Genomic DNA, 16,593 nt, shown 5'->3' with positions numbered 1-16,593 from the left:
TAATCAGCTGTTTCATCTCGGTCGATATCCGCTTGATTTGTTTCGACGCGCATTATTATTTCCCATGGCCGAATGGCATGGTGGCAAGCACGGGGACGAAACACGGGGCGGAGCTGACGACAAATTGGCCGCATACTACTTACGCGCGTCTCGACACGTTTCTGTATGGGAAGCTGTTATGAAATCGGAGCGGAGTGAAGCGCATTTAAATTCGAGGCCATAGGACGACGATATTTGACCGTAAGACGAGTTTGTGCAAAATTGCGAATTGACAATTTACGAAGCACCCACGTCTGGATTTGTTTCATTTCGGACTCACGTGGCTGTCAGAAATTAACAATTGAACAAATATATCGTAAATATTGTAAATAGAATTATAACAATATCGTATTAAATGGCGCATTATTCGCAAACAGGCTTGATATCAGGGTCGAGAAGGAAAAATGGGGCAAACGCTCAGCGAGCCGATAACGAAGAAGAAGTCGGCCTGTTGTCGAGATAGCAACTACCGGGTGGGCAGCTCCTGCATGCAAGGATGGCGTGTTAAGATGGAAGATTCGCACGTGCACATACTTTCCTTACCCAGTGACCCGAGCACTGCGTTCTTTGCCGTGTACGATGGACACGGAGGTAAATACTGAATAAATATATTTTTTCGAGCAACAACGGAAGTAAACCTGCAAGCAATTCGTATATCGATATAATCCGGTAAATGAGCAGATTGTTGACAGAAATTAAGCAGAGTCTTTGTTTTGCAAACATTTAAATGGAACACGTCATTTAAATGGTCACGAAATGATAGATTTTGCTCAGTTTCTACAGTCTCAACCTGCAATTATATTCTGTTATATTTTTCTGCTGGTATTCTATCGACAGAATTTGCAGCAGATACTTAAAAAATCCGTTCTTGACAGATTTGGCTACGTGGGCCCAGTATTTATATACTTTTATGTTATTTGTAGGTGCGGCCATGGCACAATACGCTGGAAAGCATCTTCACGAATATATAATCAAAAGGAGCGAGTACAAGGAGGGCGATATCGTGACTGGGATACAGCAAGGTTTCCTAGAGCTGGACAAGGCGATGCAGAATAACGCTGCGCTTAGGGACGAACATGCCGGCACGACCGTCATCGCGATTCTCATCAAGGACAATATTCTGTACAGCGTAAGTCATCCATCTCGTCTCGGCGGTGCCGACGTATCTTGACGTCTGAATCCCTGACTAGTAAAAAAGCTTTGTAGGCTAACGCGGGTGACAGTAGAGCCGTGGCGTGTATCAACGGCAGGGCGGTACCCCTCAGTCGAGACCACAAGCCTACGTTGAAGGAAGAGCGTAAGCGTATCGAGGCGGCGGGCGGTTTCGTCGAGTACAAAAGGGTAAACGGCAATCTGGCGCTGTCCCGTGCCCTCGGGGATTTCATATTTAAGCGGAACGATCATAAATCGCCGCAGGAGCAAATCGTGACCGGTAATAATAAAACGCCGAACGAGAGATAGGCGGCGATTCTGGGATTTTCGATCGAACTTTTGCGCTAAAAGATTCTAAACTCCGCAGCGTTTCCCGAGGTGCAACAATTTACCGTCGACGAGGACTGGGAATTCATTGTTTTGGCGTGTGACGGCATCTGGGACGTGATGACCAGCGAGGAGGTGGTTCAATTCGTGAGGCCGCGTTTAGCGCATAAAATCGGCAACGAGGAGACGTCGAATTTCACGATACATCCCGAGGAGATCTGCGAGGAACTTTTAAACTGTTGCCTGGCGCCGGACGCCCTCATGGGCACCGGCTGCGACAACATGACAGTGATACTCGTGTGCTTTCTCCACGGTAAACCGTGTTCGCACTTAGCCTCGCGTTGCGAAAAACCGCCACCGCCGGATATAGATCTATAACTATTCTAGGCTCTAGCGACATTTTATCATGTTTTACCTAAATTATTATGGGCATTTTACTTTCATCCTCGTGATTGGTACGTGACTTTTGATATAGAGATATTTGTTGTGCAATATATTACGTAATACACTGGCTCTATTATATAAAGTGACGAGAGAAGCAGGCGTATTTATAAAATACATTGTATTTATATATTTTCAACCTTGATTCTGCGTAACTATTACATTGCACTCGTTCGCCGGTTCATCGTTCATAAAAGTACGAATATATATACATATGTGTACATATATATCCGTGCGCAACATACCGAAGAATAAGTTACGCGGAAGCTCAATTAGAAGGTTTTATTTACAACTCTGAACAATGGACAAGACCGGGTCCGGATAAGTATTATAACAGTTCTCGTAAAATGCCGATAGATTCATTTAGAGTCCATAACGATCCTGTATAGAGGAGACTGCCGCGTTAGCGAGCGAACTCAGCCTCCCGGTAACCTTATTCACACCCTGACGCACGCTCTCTCGAACATCGTCGAGATCTACGACGCCGGCTCTTCCCGCAGACAGACGCATGGATAATAACGAGGATGTGGGCGAGGTTGGGCTTTCGGTGCCGAAGTAATCGGCCGACGAGATGCTAGACGAGCCCTCGAAACGGCGTAAATTATTCTTACGTTCCCACTGAAAATTTAGAAGCAGACGTCGAAGAATAATTACAAGAAAAGAAGTACTCTACGCAATAGAATGTAATGCTAATTTGAAACATTTTTCAGGAAAGTCACGCCTGTAAATGCTCACCGCATTGTCGGAGCTACTGTCTTGAAAGTATTGATCCGAACTGATAGCCTTGGCGCTACCAAATTTCTTCTGAGCCTCTCCTTCGACAGTGGACGAAGCTTTCGCGTCGCTCTTTGCGATCGTGCTTCGAGTGGAGGGGCCTAATCGCTTAGGCGGTTCCGGTTCCGCCACGACCACAATTTCCTCGTTACGCGAGGACGGCTTGCTGTTAGCTGTGCTGTAAACAGAATAAAATTCGTCTAGGCTGAAGAAAGTGTCCGTTTCTCCGGAGAGCACCTCCGTTGATGTCATGGCTTTCTCCAAATCCTGCATTATTGTCTTCATGTCGCCAAGTGCAGAATGAGTTGCACCACTAAAAAAAAAGAGAGAGAAAAAGGAAGATAATTTACAAATAAATAACTATGAAACAAATCTTAGAAGTGTGAAAGCGAGAGAAAGTGCATACTTATTACCTTCGTGCGTTAAATCCCATTCCAAGACGTTCCGCCTGTGTGGCTTTCAACGGATCCAGATTTTTCGCTCTTTCTTCCACCTTCTTGGCCTGTTGGCTCAAATTTTGTTCGTACCGCTGGGCTAGACGAGTAGCGAGCTCCTCTTGTTGCTCCTTCGTCACCTCTTTATTATTTTCTTGCGCCAGCTTATGCGCCTCTGCAACGCTTTTCTCCAGTTCGTCAAAATTGGTTTTCACTCTCTGAGCACCTAAGCTTCCGGTTTTTTTCCCTAGCTGTAATTAAAGACACAATAGTTGCAATATAATTTCAGTTATAGTTGTGTTAATGTCGTTCATCAAGAACTTACCCCACCAGGACGTTTGGATTGTGCTGTTCTGCCACCTATAGTTGGTTTCCTTTCAGATTGCGGATTGTTTGAGGTAGAATCGAAAAGATTTACAGAGGGTCCCAAGGAATTAGAGGCAACTTCCGGTGTACTTTTCTCTATGCTGTCATTGCTTGGCACTGTTGTGTTAGATGTGAAGAACGCCTTTTCTTCTGTCGGAATTATCATTTCGTTCTGAAGCAGATCTAAGTTCTCGTGTTGTTTGAAGAAATCCGGCTCATTTGCTTCTTCCGATACAATTTCTGTACCTTCCTCCAAGTGCAGCTGCAGAAGGAACAATGAAATTAAATTTAAAAATACGGGTGTTTTTAAAATACTTGGCCAAACTTTACCTTTATTAGTGCATACTTGCATTACATTATCACATGCTTATCGTTATTGACTATTTAGGCTCTTGTTCAAGTTGGTTGCAGCACCCAACGCTAATATTTAATGATTCGTGATAAAATCTTTTTGCTAATTTGCGAATATTTTTTTTAATTATTAATAAAATATATCGGTCAAGTTTGTCCAGATATTTTACAAACACCCTGTACAGATTGTTAAATGCAACAATCAAAAGGGATAAGTATTATCGTACGTATTGAAATACATCTTAAAACACACATCTTGAAAATGTATATGTACGTTCAGACAGGGTTTTGACGGTGAGACTGTTATATTGTAATCATAAAGATGGATAGCATTTTTGTAAACAATCAAGCACATATATATTTGAACACTTGTGGATTATCACATATGGAGCACTGTGTGCCGATATCGACTGCAAGATGAGGATGCGTGTAAGTTTACAAGGAGTACGAAGCTTTGGCAAAATGTCATAAGCGGATGTTAGTAGAATTGCAAAAAAAAACGAAGAACTCTTTTTGAAACATTTACTCAGCTCACCATTGTTTTATTTTTTGACGTAGGAAAGGAAACCTATAATTATTATATAATTCATAGTTAGGACTGATCTAACAATGCCTACCGAATATCGTTAATTCTATGTGAATACCTTTGTGCCATAACGGCGCATCGCTTGCGCGGATGCCTGGCCCAATTTCTCCCTGTACATCATAGCCGCGCGCGAGTTATACTTCTGCTGGGCATCGCTCGTGGTGCAATTGTGTTGCGAGAAGAATTTTCTCTGGGGAACAGCAACGCGAGATGTGAGCTCGTATGCCGATATGATTATCAAGTCTTCTCAGAATGGGATTATGTTACAAGTTATCGAAACTAACAGCATTGGCATTACCACCCAGTTGCATATTTCTTAGCTGCAACCACGTCCAGTTTGTGTCTAGTTGGGTGGATCTGACAAAGGTGAGATGTACCCCCAGACTGCGATGCACCGCCGAGCAGTCGATGCACAAAAAGACGCCGTACGTTACGCTGGCCCATGCTGGATTCTTCGCGTTGCAATCGAAACATGCCTGAAAGAGAAAGAGAGGAAGATGCAATTGTAATATCTTGTGATTATGGTGCATTGTTACATGTTTGATACGACATAAATTTTAAAGAGTAGAAATAATAAGAAAACTGTCCTCCGGATCAAATGTTACTCCTTAGGCAATAATACATTTGGCAAATAGCGTTGAAATACATTCATTACGAGTGAGAAACTCAAGCTCGAGGATCGCCGCTTGTTGGAAAGGGCAGGACTTTGTTAAAATAATAATAACTTGGTCATCCTAATACCAAAAGTGATTGATGATCTTTTTTACAAGGAGACATCTGGAACTACTTTCTGGTAAACAGATAAAAACAGGTCGGTCCCTTGCAATATCTATTTAGGTAAGGCCCTGTTTTATAAGTGTCGGTTAACTTTTAATCTTAGATTAACTCACTCTTCGTCTCTTTCTAAGGGGGACATTAGAAAGAGATGAAGAGTGACGCCTAAGCCCTTTATTGCTGTGTCGAGGTTTCAGGGAAAGGCTCAAGAAAACCTTTTTTTTTTTTTTAAAGTTTACAGAATAAAGGATTATTAGGATAACCCCAATAATAGATTAATAAAGGTTTGTAAAGGTCTATAGTAAGCATTCTTGATTAGGGAAACTAAGGAAATAAGCTCTTCAAGAATATAGGCTGATATGTCATGTGTCTAAAAATTTTTTAAGCGTATTGCAAAATAGAAAATTTCTAGACTCGAGATTTTTTTTATTTTACCACGAATCAACAAACACGCTTGAAAAATTTGTCGTACGATAAATGAAATATAGGATTTCAGAAATCATTAAATCCCAAAAGTCGCGTCACGTAATGACGTATGACTGGAAGCTTAGCTTCACGGGGAAACTGCAGGCTGACGCCTGACAGCGTGACGCTCGGCGAGCCCGTCCGTCCGATGGACGTTGACCGTCCCCATCTGCTCCTCGCTCTCGTCGTTCCCAGCCGACGTTCGCGCTCGCCAACAAACCTTGTTCGTCGAGATAGCCCGCAGCCTCTTGAAAATATCCTCGATGTCGGCCTTGCTGGGCGCAGAATCTGCCATTTTTTGACGTGTCGTCAACGCGCGTCAGCGATGTAATTCTGGGACGCGTGGCGAAAGCTGGTATGTATGCTTACGCTCCGGAGTCCGGGGCGCCGCGGGGGACACTCAGTGACGATGCATTTGGGAGCGGGAAAGACGTAACGAGCGCGACAAAGCAAGAAGCGTACGAAGTGCACTATATATTGCTATATATCGCGCGGGTAACGGAGACGCGATCCAGGCGGTGCGGTGCTTCGCGATCTAAAGACCGAGTCACCCGAGTGTCCGCGACAAGTCGCGTTGGACAACGCGCATTCCACTTTACCGATTTATCGCGCACGCCTCGATTACATCCCTGCCTTATCGACCCGCGGGTTTGCGTCTCCGCTGATATATAAGGTAAAATTTCATGCAGATCGCAGATCGTATGATGTACAAAAAAAAGTCAATGCAAAGTCTAAGAGAACAAAACGGAATTCTTTATTTCGGTATCGAGACGACAGACGCGACGGGAGTTACGTTGTAATGTTACCCCGTTTACATAAATCTTATATATATATGAGACATCGTCAGCATCTCTCTTTATTCGCAGATGCGTCCGACCGCTGCCCCGCGCTCAGGGAATCGCTCACGTACACCTTCTTCTCTTCCACGCTATTCAATCTGGGAGCAGCAAGGATTATCACTCTGGACCGGCCGCGACCAGACGTGCGTACGCGCCGAGGGGGAAGCCTACTCGTCCTGTTCGAGGCTATAGAGCATTTGGAAGCCTGCGTCCAGGCTGGGCGGAAAGCCCATTTCGGGATCGAGCAGCTGCAACGTCGGGACCTCCCGGTACACGTTGCCGAACTCGTCCAGCTTTTCAAACTGCAGCTTGCTGGCCGCCTCATCCAGGACCATTCTGAAAAGTCGAAAGGACATCGTTTTCACACAGTGCAGCGTACACGCCTAATAAAAATCACGTCGACGGCTCAATATTCGGTCCAATACTTAGTACTACAAGCAATCAAGTTCAATTTGCCTCTGTTTCTCCATCGTTTCCTCGACCTTCCTCCTCGTGTTCTCCTCGAACTTCAAGACGTACTCCTGGTAGTAGTCGTGCAACGCCGACACGCCTCCCACGCCTGTCTCCAGCAGCACTCTTTCCACGGCATCCTGATAAACATATAAAAGTGTAGACAAAACCGTACAGATATATTGCAACAACGATAATCGCACGGCTCTCTCTCTCTCTCGACTTACAGGAAATCCGTGATCCCTCTGTTCAGTCGCCGCTTTCAACAGAAGAGTCATCCGCCTCAGAAAGTGATCCGCGACATCGGTGAGGGTCTCTATAGCTACATCCGACGAGCTCTCGAATCCTATGTGCGCTAATAAAGTAGTCACGGCGTGCCTGAGCAAATTTCGTGCAGTTTGCGGCGTCAGGTGATGTACGATAGAATTATCCTTAAACATAGTTCTGAAATAATGTGATTACAATAATCAATGAGACAAAATCGGTTGCTGTGCAACGATAAGTCAAGTTATTGTTAATGTTACAAGAAATACCTTCGTGACTGATAAGGCATAAAGTGAAATAGACCTCTGGAAGGTGTATCCTTTGAATCCTGCGACTCGATTACAGTCATGTTCTCTAGCACGGTTCCTTCTTCCTGTAAAAACAATAGAGATTCATATATCGTTATAATTTTACTAAATAACTTTTGCTAAATAACTATTGAGAGATTTGCTCGAATCTTTTACCATTGTACGTAATTGTTGATGAAGATTTATAGTGTTCAATACGTGTAGATTTCCCATTGGTAATCTGTAACGAGATTAACAACATTAAACAGCGATCGATAAGAGCTTGATAATCATCATTCCTGTGCGTCAACATTGTAAACGTTACACTCACTCCAAGTATTCGGGTTGCCGATCATTCCGGTAGTCGCAGTCGGTGCTGTTCGAGTCGTCCATGACCTGTCGCCAAACGTTTTCAATCAGATCCGGCGTTATCACCTCTTGCTTGAGCATCTCCCGCGCTGGCAACTCTCCCCACAGTCCGCCGGTACCCAAGCTCTTGTGAGACTTCATCGTGCACCTGGAAATAAAAGCACACGGAAAACTCGTACGTTGCTCATTTAATGTCAATACTTTAGTCAATACTTTATTTGCACGAATCGATACACCAAGATGCAAATTATCTCCTTGTTTCATTTAACGATCAAAGTTCCACTTGACATTAAGAATTTATCTGATAAAGGATATCACACATTGATTATTCTTATAGCTGTCTGTAAATTTTTTCAGACAAAAATGACTCCCTGCAGGAGCAATCTGGTTGTAATAGCGGAACTTGAAGCATGTCCTTGTTAACAAGTTATATTATCTTTTATTATTTCAAGTATTTTATCTTTATTTAAGTATTTAAGTATTAAATAGGCCTCAGGGCTATAAAAACTACCATTTTTTATGAAACACCCTGCATATTGTAGAAAACACATATAAAAATTATATTTAAAGTACATGATAAAACGCGTATAATATTACATTTTATATAATATCGTACACATATTATTATGCATAATATTATATATTTAACATATAAAACAAATTTAATTTCATACATAAACGCGTATATAGAATCGCGCGCGCGAGTTGGTAGTATCCTTTAGAAATTCCCGCCTAATTTACGCCGCAGTCACATGACCCTCCATCGGCGTGACGTAGTTGAATTATCGTCAAGTCGTCAACTGGAGTAGCACACAAGCACACGCGACAGCCGCGGAATCTCCCCGCTCCCGAAGGTGATCTGGGGCCTCTCGTCTCACCTGACAATCGTCTCTAACGAAGATCCGTAACGAAGTGAATTCTTCCCTCGCGCGTCGAGGCCGTCGAGTAACGCGCGGTAGAGCCTCACGTCTCGAGCATGTTCCAGCGTGGCGCGATGTTCCACGGCCTCCACGACGCGCTGCAATAAGGTTAACGACACGGTGCGTCGCCGCCGTCGCCACGTTGATCGGACTCCATACCTAGACGCGGTGAGTGTAAACCTGCGCGCTCCAATCGCGCGTCGCACCGCACCTCGCTTTAGAAAGAGAGAGAAAGCTTTGGGTGCTCGCCTCTCTGTCTGTCTTTCTAACCTCGCGTCGGAGAAGAAAGGACAAAGATTTATATTATATTATATCTTCATAAGATAAACGTATAATTAGTTGGAGAGAAAAAAGGTATTGTTTCAATTGCCAGATTTTTTAAGCGTGTAAATTAGTTACAATATAGAAATTCAATTTCGGAGCTCGAGAACTGTCCCGTGGCTAATTAATTGACTTGAAAAATTTGTCGTGATAAATATATATAAAATAAAAAAATACTATTCTGTGTCAAATATTTTTTATAAACAATAAAATTTTAAATAAGCTTTTTTATATATTTTTTTTATTGTATAAAATAAAATATATATATGAAATAGTATCCAAAAAGAAAAGATGGAGGGTGCAGAAAAAAAAAGGGTTCAAATCTTGGGTACGCGCGCCGGTTCTTCGCTATCATGGCGACGCGCAGCGCGGGCGACTTCTCTCGATAATCGATATTTGAAATTTGAACGCGAGACCCGCAGGACGAACGGCGACGCGGCGGTGTTTCGCGGACTCGAATTACGCTGAGGTACTTATTGTTCGGTCCCCGCGTTCGCCACTTCGAGTAACACGATCCTCCCCGCCGCCGGGAGACTTCGCGACGTTGCGCGGCGCGTACGTATATGTTTATCCGAGTTATCACGTGCGCCCAGATAAAGCTATCAGATTAGAGGAACGAGGACCTAACGATCGCGTACTTTTGTTTAGTGTTCTCGCAGACTGCGCGGCTCGGCGTTGCGAATTTGCCACGGCGGAGGAAATAACGGGGGACCACGATGGAATCCGCGGCGGGCTCGGTCCTGAAGCGAGCGGTGGAGATGGACATGAAGGAGCAGTACACGATGGCGTTGGTGCTGTACCAGGAAGGCGTGCAGATACTCATCGACATGGTGAAAGGTATATACCGGAGACGCGAGTTCGCGCCCTCCTTCCAGCTCCGTTTGTTGAGAGAGAAAAAAAATTGCTATATCAGCCTTATCTCGTTACTGCGTTTGTCAAGAAGTTGAAGAATCGATAATAAAACGATGCAGAGACGAGGGAAACCTCCAAGGCCGACTATCTTACAACCAAGACGAAGGAGTATCTTGACAGGGCCGAGAAGGTGAAGCAGTTGATCACTACGAGGAAGTCGGCCGGCATATATAGGGAATTGTCGAAGATCGAGAGCGGATCGACGGGACACAGCTACGCGAGCGTCTTCGGTAGATTCCTGGACGGCACTGTCACGCACATCGAAATCGAGGATCCGTACATACGAGCCTTTCACCAGGTATATGCCGTTGTTTGTTGCATAACGTATAATTCAGTTAAATTTGAAATATTGTTGCTTTAACTTCTGTATTCTTTTTTTTTTGCAGTGCCAGAACCTGGTCAGACTGTGCGAACTGGCGATTCAAAAGTGTTGCGCGTTGTCCAGGATATCCCTGCTTACGACTTTTGACTCAGAAGAGTCTCAGCAAATCTCAAGATTGGCCGAGCTAAAAGAAAGTTTGGCATCTCATAGGATTTCCTTCGACTTCTCCTTTTCCGAGACGCTGCACGACAGACAGATCACGTAAGGCAGTCACGATGCGATGTCGTTAAGCTCTGAAAATTTATATCCCCAGTTTCTTTTGTCAGTTACCATCTTTTTGTATTTTAGATTGAGCAACGGATGGGTGATAAAAATCGGACGTGGATTGGATTATTTTAAACCGCCGGAGGGTAAATTCGTTATTGGCTCGTGCGATCTGGAGTTAAGACGGTGCTTGGAGACTACCGTGGACATTTTTCATAAGAATCAGCTTCAAGGCGGAACCAAATAGGACGTTTCATTAATAATAGGATAATGGTTAATACTTTTTATACATTTTTTAAATAAATGTATATGTTTTATGGCACATTTTTTTTTAGTACGTGATGAAATAAAACAATCGCATTTTTACAGTACGTATCTATATCTTTGCGATATATGACGCGTCGAGAGTGACATATAAATATCTGTACATATTTAACAAGGACACTTGTTTTGCTTCCTTACAATGTAATAAAATACTCTAATTATAGTATGCGATTATAAAATGTATTTACAGTCTTCTCTTTCTGTGTGTAATCCCACTTATTGTACTGTACGAATTATCACAACAAATTTTTCCCTTTTCAGAATTTCCTCAATCCAGTGTACTGTGATCCTTGGCCTTCGCGATCCCGATTTGCTTCGCGGCCTTCTTGCATGCTCGTCTCAACGACTTGGTGTACCTAAACAAGCCCGTTCCCGCCTGCACCTCCTCTGGTTCATCCTTCTGATCCACTCGGGCCTCATTTATTCTGCATGGCCCCGACAGACAATCCCCGCCGCCGACAGCGACCACTTGCCTCGCAATCTCCGGCTCGACGCAGAGTCGAGTTAACGCGGCTGCCGCGGTGATCTCCAGCCGTTGATACGCGTCCTCCAGACCCGGTGGTCTCATTCGGAGAAAAGAGACTAACGCCACGGAGGCTCGTGCTTTCGCCAGGTGCGATCGGCCCTCGGGAACACGCGCCAATTCGCCGATTAATGCGGCGACCTGTTCCATGAGCCACACGTTACCGCCGGCAGATTTCTTCACGCTTCTCAGAAGCTTCCTCACGCTATCCTCCTCCAGGATAATCGTAGTGCATATCCTCGACTTGGACAGCTGATTCAGCGCCGCAGCAGCCAGCAGCAGGGTTTGTGCGCAATTGGTGCTCTCAATCAGCTGATTCAATGCCGGAATCAGCGAGTCTGCAAAGGGTTCGAGATACGGAAGACCCCGCGCATTGGTCCACGACGCCGTGATTTGCACCACCAAGGCGGTGGCTTCAGTCTTCTCCTTCTCGGAAGAGGATTCCGCGCCCAGGAAATCCGTCAGAATTTCGGGACCACCTTCTCGAGCGAAATATTCGATCGCTGTCGTGGAACTGCACACGCTGGCCAGAGCGCGTAACGAGAGCGCGACGAGATCGTTCGGTGTTCGACCGGTGGTGACGAAACATGTTAAGAGAGCCTTTATGCCGGAACATCGAGCTATGCTGCTTCCCGCGCGAGGATCCGACAATCCCAGAGCCGTCAGAGCTGCCAGAGCGCCTCTAGCCACGCTGCTATCCTCCCGTGGAGCTTCCTCGAGACCTCGGACTATTTTCTGAAGAGAGATTTTTGTGTATCGTTAATTCACGACTATACTTTCGACGAATATAAGTCACGAAGATAATATGACTAACCTCCATGTAAAAATCTAAACGCGTATCGACCGTGCTGTCGACGTACATCTTCATATTTTGCAATTGCGCGAGGATACTCCTCAGACTGCCCTGCTGTATCCTGCGAGGAGGAGGTGCACCTAATTGAGAGAGGACCGAGAATGCGGCTTCCTCTATATTGCGAAGAAGCTCCATTTCGAATCTGCCGCCTTCCAGCCGAGTTATTTTCCTGCGTCATTAATGTAATTATTAATATTAAATTAATTATTAATCATTTAAAGTCATTGTTTTTAAATAGTATCAACAATTTAACTTGTAATTTTTTTGCATTACAGTTGACTATGGATTTCGCATCTAATTAAAGATAATTATCTCTGTGATTATAAACGCAACGAGTTCGGGATATAAATATATCATTTGAAGAATTGAAGGCTTACTCCACGATGCTTCGATAATGTTGCTCGAAGTGTTCCGCGCTGACTAGAAGTTTGCTCGCGGCCGCGGTGGCCGCGGAAGACAACATCTTCAGATCCCGCGCGTGAACCTCGCCGGATATCATTCGGATTCCTCTGCGCGGCAGATTCTTGCTCTGAAGCGTGTTGCCGCATTCGTTTTCGGTCACCGTAGCGAGGTCGGTCAGCCATGCCCTCATCGACGACGATTGACGATAATTTCTGGAGTTCAACACGTCCCTGCCGGCGGCGATCGCGTCCGCGGCGTCGGTGGAAGCCCGTGATTTCGTTATTGACGGCTGAACGCTGTCTTCCGGTGGCTCGGACGCGTACAGAAAATCGCACAGACTCTCTTTCTCCAACGAAACGGAGGAGGGTACTTTCGATGCGTCGTCCCGATTCTCGTCAGCCCTGGAAAAGAACATTTGGTAAGTACAAAAGGAAATTGATATAAAAATAAGAAAAATCTTTTTAAACATCGTTCAGGCAATCAAAAGACATTTCACTTTTCCAGACGGTCTTTAAATATATTTCAAGTATCTCTGGAATTTTATTTTATTTAAGCGGCTTTTCGTCGCCTTTAAATTACGCTACCTTAAACGAGCCATAGCGAATCGACGCGGATCTCGGCACGATTATTGTCATCCTGTTACCGTGAGACGCATCGCGATGCAATGTACTCGGAATCGTCACCGACCGCTTTTTTCCGGGCGGACGGGAGCACCGGAGGCGATTAGTGAGAACGTAAGAGCTGACTAATCGAGCCGCGCTGCGGAGAACACTCCTTTTCCCCGCGCACGCAGTGACTAATCTCGCGCTCCTTCGGCGCGTTGTATTGTAATGCGTCCACCTGCGCGCCGCGCCGGTGCACGCTATAGAGCCAGATTCCTCGTAGATTCGCTGTCGCGCACCGAAAGCACCCGGTCCCGCGGTTGACTCAAACCTCCGCTGGCCGCTCGAGAGCCAGCCTCGCGCTCATTCATTTACGTATTCTCCTCGTGCAGCACGCGTCGCATTGACTCACGTACGGCACGAATGTACACGGTGACGAACAGAAAAGCATGACCGTACAAGGGAATCCGGCGATTGGTATCCCAATCTCATGGCGAATTTAAAACTCGGTGGAATATTAGAAATAGAGACGATCTGTAATTCGTGACAAGATTTTATTATGATTCATAAAGCTATAAGTAGAACTTTATCGCTTTGTAGATCGCTTATAGAGGACTTAATGCGGAAAACAAAGAAAAAGATTGGACTACACATGCAGGCCGCGGGGATATCCGATACATATAAAAGAGTCGAATACTTTCCTTTTCCTACGACATTTCGTTTTGTTAGCGTCGCTTCTCGTTGCGCGAGACTCAAGTTTACCTGCATGTGCAATAATACCGTGTTTCCGATATCGATTTACGATCTTACGATCGCCCGTGCTCTTTAATCAGCGGACAATAATGCGCAATCTAATGACCGCTCTACTCCAGCATGCGTAGTCGCGCGCATATTTTCTTTTATTAGCCGATTCGAATTGTTAATCCGAGTCGTCGCACGGCGAGAGACCTCGAAAATCCATCTTCGCGCTTTACGTGCCGTAATAAGTCGGTTAGCTGTGCATACGAGGCGAGGGCGTGATACGCATACAATGACTCGGCGATAAGCCGAGGCACCTTCACGGGCCGAGGACTGATAATCATCCATTCGAGGCCGGCGCATCTCGCGGGTGTATTATGACACCTGAGAAGAGGAGAGCCCGATTCTCTCGGGCGTGCGTCATTCCCTACGACACAACATAAGCCGTGCGATGCGATCTACACGCGTTCCACACACGTTTATTCTGTATTGAAAAGGATGATGTACGGCGGGACGGCGACGAAGTTGCCTTACGCGCCGCATTCCTACCGATTGGCTCATTTCTCCAATCTTATCGCGACGATTCCCCTCGGCCGGTTGCGACACGATTTCGAAAGTTAACGTTAAAGCTATTAATATCATTATCGATACTATCGATAGTGTAGCTACTGCAGCTTTTCGAGGAACTAGAAGCGCGTGTTGAGTCAGACCCAATCATTCATACTTTCTGAGTCATCAACGTGCTAAACCAGCTAAACGATGCTTGAAATGGAGTAAAAACGGTACACCTGCGATTCGCTTTGATTGTTCTTTCTTTATAAGTATGAACTTCTTTTTTTTTATCAATGTAAAATAATAATTTGTTTACCTTCGTTCTCGCGATGGGCTCCTTGCGGATTTTCCGAGACGTTTCCTCGCGAATACCCTGGAATCCTTCGGTGTGGACGTATGCGTCGGCATCGGGGGAGATCCCTCTTCCCGCCACGGAGAAGCTGACTGGAGCCTACGTCTCATCCGTTTCCTTCTCAACTTCCGCCGCGGAGTCGCGTTTTCGAAAGCCTCCGAACAGTCCGATCTCTCGGAGTCGGAGAATCCGGAGTCCTGGCTCTTGAAATCTTGACTCAAAGGGCTATAGGATCTGTTTCTTATCTCACCCTCCTCCTCCTCCGCTTTATCCGTCTCCTCCACTACTGTCCCACTCATTCTGCACATTTAAATATCATTTTAAATATTTTAAACACATTAGTCAATACAGTATTATTAACGTAAATATACTGTTTTTTTAAAATAATTTTTTCTCCATTGAGGATTCCACTTATCATCCAAATTATTATCCAATTATTTACTTTTGATATTTGAAACTAACATAAAAAATATCAAATTATTATCTAATTATTTACTTTTGATATTTGAAACTAACATAAAAAATATCAAATTATTATCTAATTATTTACTTTTGATATTTGAAACTAACATAAAAGATATCAAATTATTATCAAATTATTTACTTTTGATATTTGAAACTGACATCAAAGATATCTAAAAATGATTTCGTATTTTTTAAAGATAAGGAAATATTTAATTATTAATTTTGCGATAATCGCTCGGTAGCGAATTGATAATCTTACATACCTGCGACGCGTTATACTTTCGTCGCATATCAATGAAATCCGACACGCGTTCTGTTTGATATTCTCGTCGCTTTTGTCACAGACGTGTATTGCAGTAATATTCGCATCGTCGACCGTATTGTTTTCCGATTTGGTCGAATCTTCTTCTTCTTCTTCTTCTTTCTCCTCCTCCTTTACATGCACACGTTCGTTAAAAGAGTAACGCGGAGGATCGTTTCTTCCCACAGAATCGTTCTCCAGGTCGCGTGAGGCCATTTGGTCCCAGAACACTTTGCTTTGATATCTCTTGAACGCGCTCATGTTTTCGTCACTATTTTCACTCAATAAACACTTGCAAAACACTCGTCAAAATCAGTCGAAGCGAGAAAGAACACCGTGAAATTTTTATTTTCACTTCTTCAAGTCCTTGGTTCTTTTGTTATTCGCAGGAGCACGTCGTGGACGAGCGAGGGAGCCCGATAAACGTTCCCGGGACCTCGAGGTGGCCGAGATGCGCCCAGGGTGCTCTATGTTTTACTCCAACGGGGTGCTTTCACGATTCAGCGGAGCGCAACGACCCTCCCACGGTCGGTGGTCGCGTGGCTTGCTTGGAGAACGACCGTATGGTGTCCGTCGCAACCCCCACAGGCCGCTGCTTAATGGTGAGTCTCGCACGCGACACGTATGCTCTTCTTCTTTAGGTAGAACCTGACCTCCTTCGAGACCGCGAATCCCCAACGGAAATTCCGTTGAACGAAGCGACAACTCTCCCTATTTGATTTTCGATTTTTGTGTTCAACCGGACAAAATATCTTGCTTTGGAATTCAATTTCTCGATTGAACAAGAATCACTTTTCCAATTTCATCCGGAATCATCGCGATTC

At 44.7% G+C, this 16,593-nt stretch overlaps 5 protein-coding genes and 1 long non-coding RNA gene across 9 annotated transcripts in view; 3 read left to right on the top strand and 3 right to left on the bottom strand.

Moving 5' to 3' along the window:
- The first annotated feature begins 48 nt into the window (after positions 1 to 48).
- On the top strand, positions 49 to 2,104 carry LOC139815365 (probable protein phosphatase 2C T23F11.1). The gene is made up of 5 exons (XM_071782264.1): positions 49 to 240; positions 417 to 630; positions 963 to 1,168; positions 1,246 to 1,471; positions 1,559 to 2,104. The coding sequence occupies exons 2-5, from the start codon at positions 444 to 446 to the stop codon at positions 1,894 to 1,896; spliced, it is 957 nt and encodes a 318-aa protein (XP_071638365.1). The 5' UTR covers positions 49 to 240; positions 417 to 443; the 3' UTR covers positions 1,897 to 2,104.
- A 123-nt stretch (positions 2,105 to 2,227) lies between these two features.
- Arfgap3 (ADP-ribosylation factor GTPase activating protein 3) lies at positions 2,228 to 6,256 on the bottom strand. Of its 2 annotated transcripts, XM_071782258.1 has the most exons (8): positions 5,930 to 6,256; positions 4,755 to 4,946; positions 4,529 to 4,660; positions 4,420 to 4,452; positions 3,493 to 3,795; positions 3,147 to 3,418; positions 2,695 to 3,046; positions 2,228 to 2,577 (listed from the first exon to the last, which is right to left on the bottom strand). In XM_071782258.1, the coding sequence occupies exons 1-8, from the start codon at positions 6,002 to 6,004 to the stop codon at positions 2,323 to 2,325; spliced, it is 1,614 nt and encodes a 537-aa protein (XP_071638359.1). In that variant the 5' UTR covers positions 6,005 to 6,256; the 3' UTR covers positions 2,228 to 2,322. The 2 variants fall into 2 exon arrangements, with proteins under 2 accessions (XP_071638359.1, XP_071638360.1); XM_071782259.1 differs by lacking the exon at positions 4,420 to 4,452 and having other exon boundaries at positions 5,930 to 6,255.
- A 324-nt stretch (positions 6,257 to 6,580) lies between these two features.
- Positions 6,581 to 8,059, bottom strand: LOC139815367 (uncharacterized). Its single transcript, XM_071782266.1, has 6 exons — positions 7,881 to 8,059; positions 7,727 to 7,790; positions 7,532 to 7,635; positions 7,226 to 7,442; positions 7,005 to 7,138; positions 6,581 to 6,884 (listed from the first exon to the last, which is right to left on the bottom strand). Exons 1-6 carry the CDS (start codon positions 8,057 to 8,059, stop codon positions 6,716 to 6,718), a joined length of 867 nt encoding a protein of 288 aa, XP_071638367.1. The 3' UTR covers positions 6,581 to 6,715.
- An 806-nt stretch (positions 8,060 to 8,865) lies between these two features.
- Positions 8,866 to 11,382, top strand: LOC139815368 (MIT domain-containing protein 1-like). Of its 3 annotated transcripts, XM_071782268.1 has the most exons (6): positions 8,866 to 9,006; positions 9,808 to 9,996; positions 10,131 to 10,369; positions 10,458 to 10,654; positions 10,742 to 10,930; positions 11,243 to 11,382. In XM_071782268.1, exons 2-5 carry the CDS (start codon positions 9,876 to 9,878, stop codon positions 10,902 to 10,904), a joined length of 720 nt encoding a protein of 239 aa, XP_071638369.1. In that variant the 5' UTR covers positions 8,866 to 9,006; positions 9,808 to 9,875; the 3' UTR covers positions 10,905 to 10,930; positions 11,243 to 11,382. The 3 variants fall into 3 exon arrangements, with proteins under 3 accessions (XP_071638369.1, XP_071638368.1, XP_071638370.1); XM_071782267.1 differs by lacking the exon at positions 11,243 to 11,382 and having other exon boundaries at positions 10,742 to 11,164; XM_071782269.1 differs by lacking the exons at positions 8,866 to 9,006; positions 11,243 to 11,382 and adding an exon at positions 9,491 to 9,714 and having other exon boundaries at positions 10,742 to 11,164.
- Insc (INSC spindle orientation adaptor protein) lies at positions 11,018 to 16,164 on the bottom strand. The gene is made up of 5 exons (XM_071782241.1): positions 15,732 to 16,164; positions 14,968 to 15,303; positions 12,735 to 13,160; positions 12,319 to 12,526; positions 11,018 to 12,239 (listed from the first exon to the last, which is right to left on the bottom strand). Exons 1-5 carry the CDS (start codon positions 16,028 to 16,030, stop codon positions 11,250 to 11,252), a joined length of 2,259 nt encoding a protein of 752 aa, XP_071638342.1. The 5' UTR covers positions 16,031 to 16,164; the 3' UTR covers positions 11,018 to 11,249.
- The window catches only part of LOC139815372 (uncharacterized), a 44,840-nt gene continuing 41,283 nt past the window's right edge, over positions 13,037 to 16,593 (top strand). The window contains exons 1-2 of the long non-coding RNA XR_011732723.1: positions 13,037 to 13,177; positions 16,159 to 16,371. This is a non-coding gene — a long non-coding RNA (uncharacterized lncRNA). The remainder of the gene's footprint in view (positions 13,178 to 16,158; positions 16,372 to 16,593) is intronic.

Source organism: Temnothorax longispinosus, chromosome 6 (genome assembly GCF_030848805.1).
Source record: "Temnothorax longispinosus isolate EJ_2023e chromosome 6, Tlon_JGU_v1, whole genome shotgun sequence".
NCBI classification, from domain to species: domain Eukaryota; kingdom Metazoa; phylum Arthropoda; class Insecta; order Hymenoptera; family Formicidae; genus Temnothorax; species Temnothorax longispinosus.
The sequence above is the reverse complement of the archived record's forward strand: the minus strand, read 5'-3'. Positions and strand labels throughout refer to the sequence as shown.

Coding starts and splice junctions, on each gene's coding strand:
- LOC139815365 (XM_071782264.1), top strand. CDS start 444: ATGGGGCAAACGCTCAGCGAGCCGATAACGAAGAAGAAGTCGGCCTGT. Junction 631..962: donor CGTGTACGATGGACACGGAG/GTAAATACTGAA, acceptor TGTTATTTGTAG/GTGCGGCCATGGCACAATAC. Junction 1,472..1,558: donor GCAGGAGCAAATCGTGACCG/GTAATAATAAAA, acceptor TAAACTCCGCAG/CGTTTCCCGAGGTGCAACAA.
- Arfgap3 (XM_071782258.1), bottom strand. CDS start 6,004: ATGGCAGATTCTGCGCCCAGCAAGGCCGACATCGAGGATATTTTCAAG. Junction 3,047..3,146: donor ATGGGATTTAACGCACGAAG/GTAATAAGTATG, acceptor CTTTTTTTTTAG/TGGTGCAACTCATTCTGCAC. Junction 2,578..2,694: donor ACAGTAGCTCCGACAATGCG/GTGAGCATTTAC, acceptor CTAAATTTTCAG/TGGGAACGTAAGAATAATTT.
- LOC139815367 (XM_071782266.1), bottom strand. CDS start 8,059: ATGAAGTCTCACAAGAGCTTGGGTACCGGCGGACTGTGGGGAGAGTTG. Junction 7,636..7,726: donor ATCAACAATTACGTACAATG/GTAAAAGATTCG, acceptor TTGTTTTTACAG/GAAGAAGGAACCGTGCTAGA. Junction 7,443..7,531: donor ATGCCTTATCAGTCACGAAG/GTATTTCTTGTA, acceptor ACATTATTTCAG/AACTATGTTTAAGGATAATT.
- LOC139815368 (XM_071782268.1), top strand. CDS start 9,876: ATGGAATCCGCGGCGGGCTCGGTCCTGAAGCGAGCGGTGGAGATGGAC. Junction 9,997..10,130: donor ACTCATCGACATGGTGAAAG/GTATATACCGGA, acceptor AAAACGATGCAG/AGACGAGGGAAACCTCCAAG. Junction 10,655..10,741: donor CTGCACGACAGACAGATCAC/GTAAGGCAGTCA, acceptor TTTGTATTTTAG/ATTGAGCAACGGATGGGTGA.
- Insc (XM_071782241.1), bottom strand. CDS start 16,030: ATGAGCGCGTTCAAGAGATATCAAAGCAAAGTGTTCTGGGACCAAATG. Junction 13,161..14,967: donor AGCCCATCGCGAGAACGAAG/GTAAACAAATTA, acceptor GTTCTTTTCCAG/GGCTGACGAGAATCGGGACG. Junction 12,527..12,734: donor CATTATCGAAGCATCGTGGA/GTAAGCCTTCAA, acceptor TTAATGACGCAG/GAAAATAACTCGGCTGGAAG.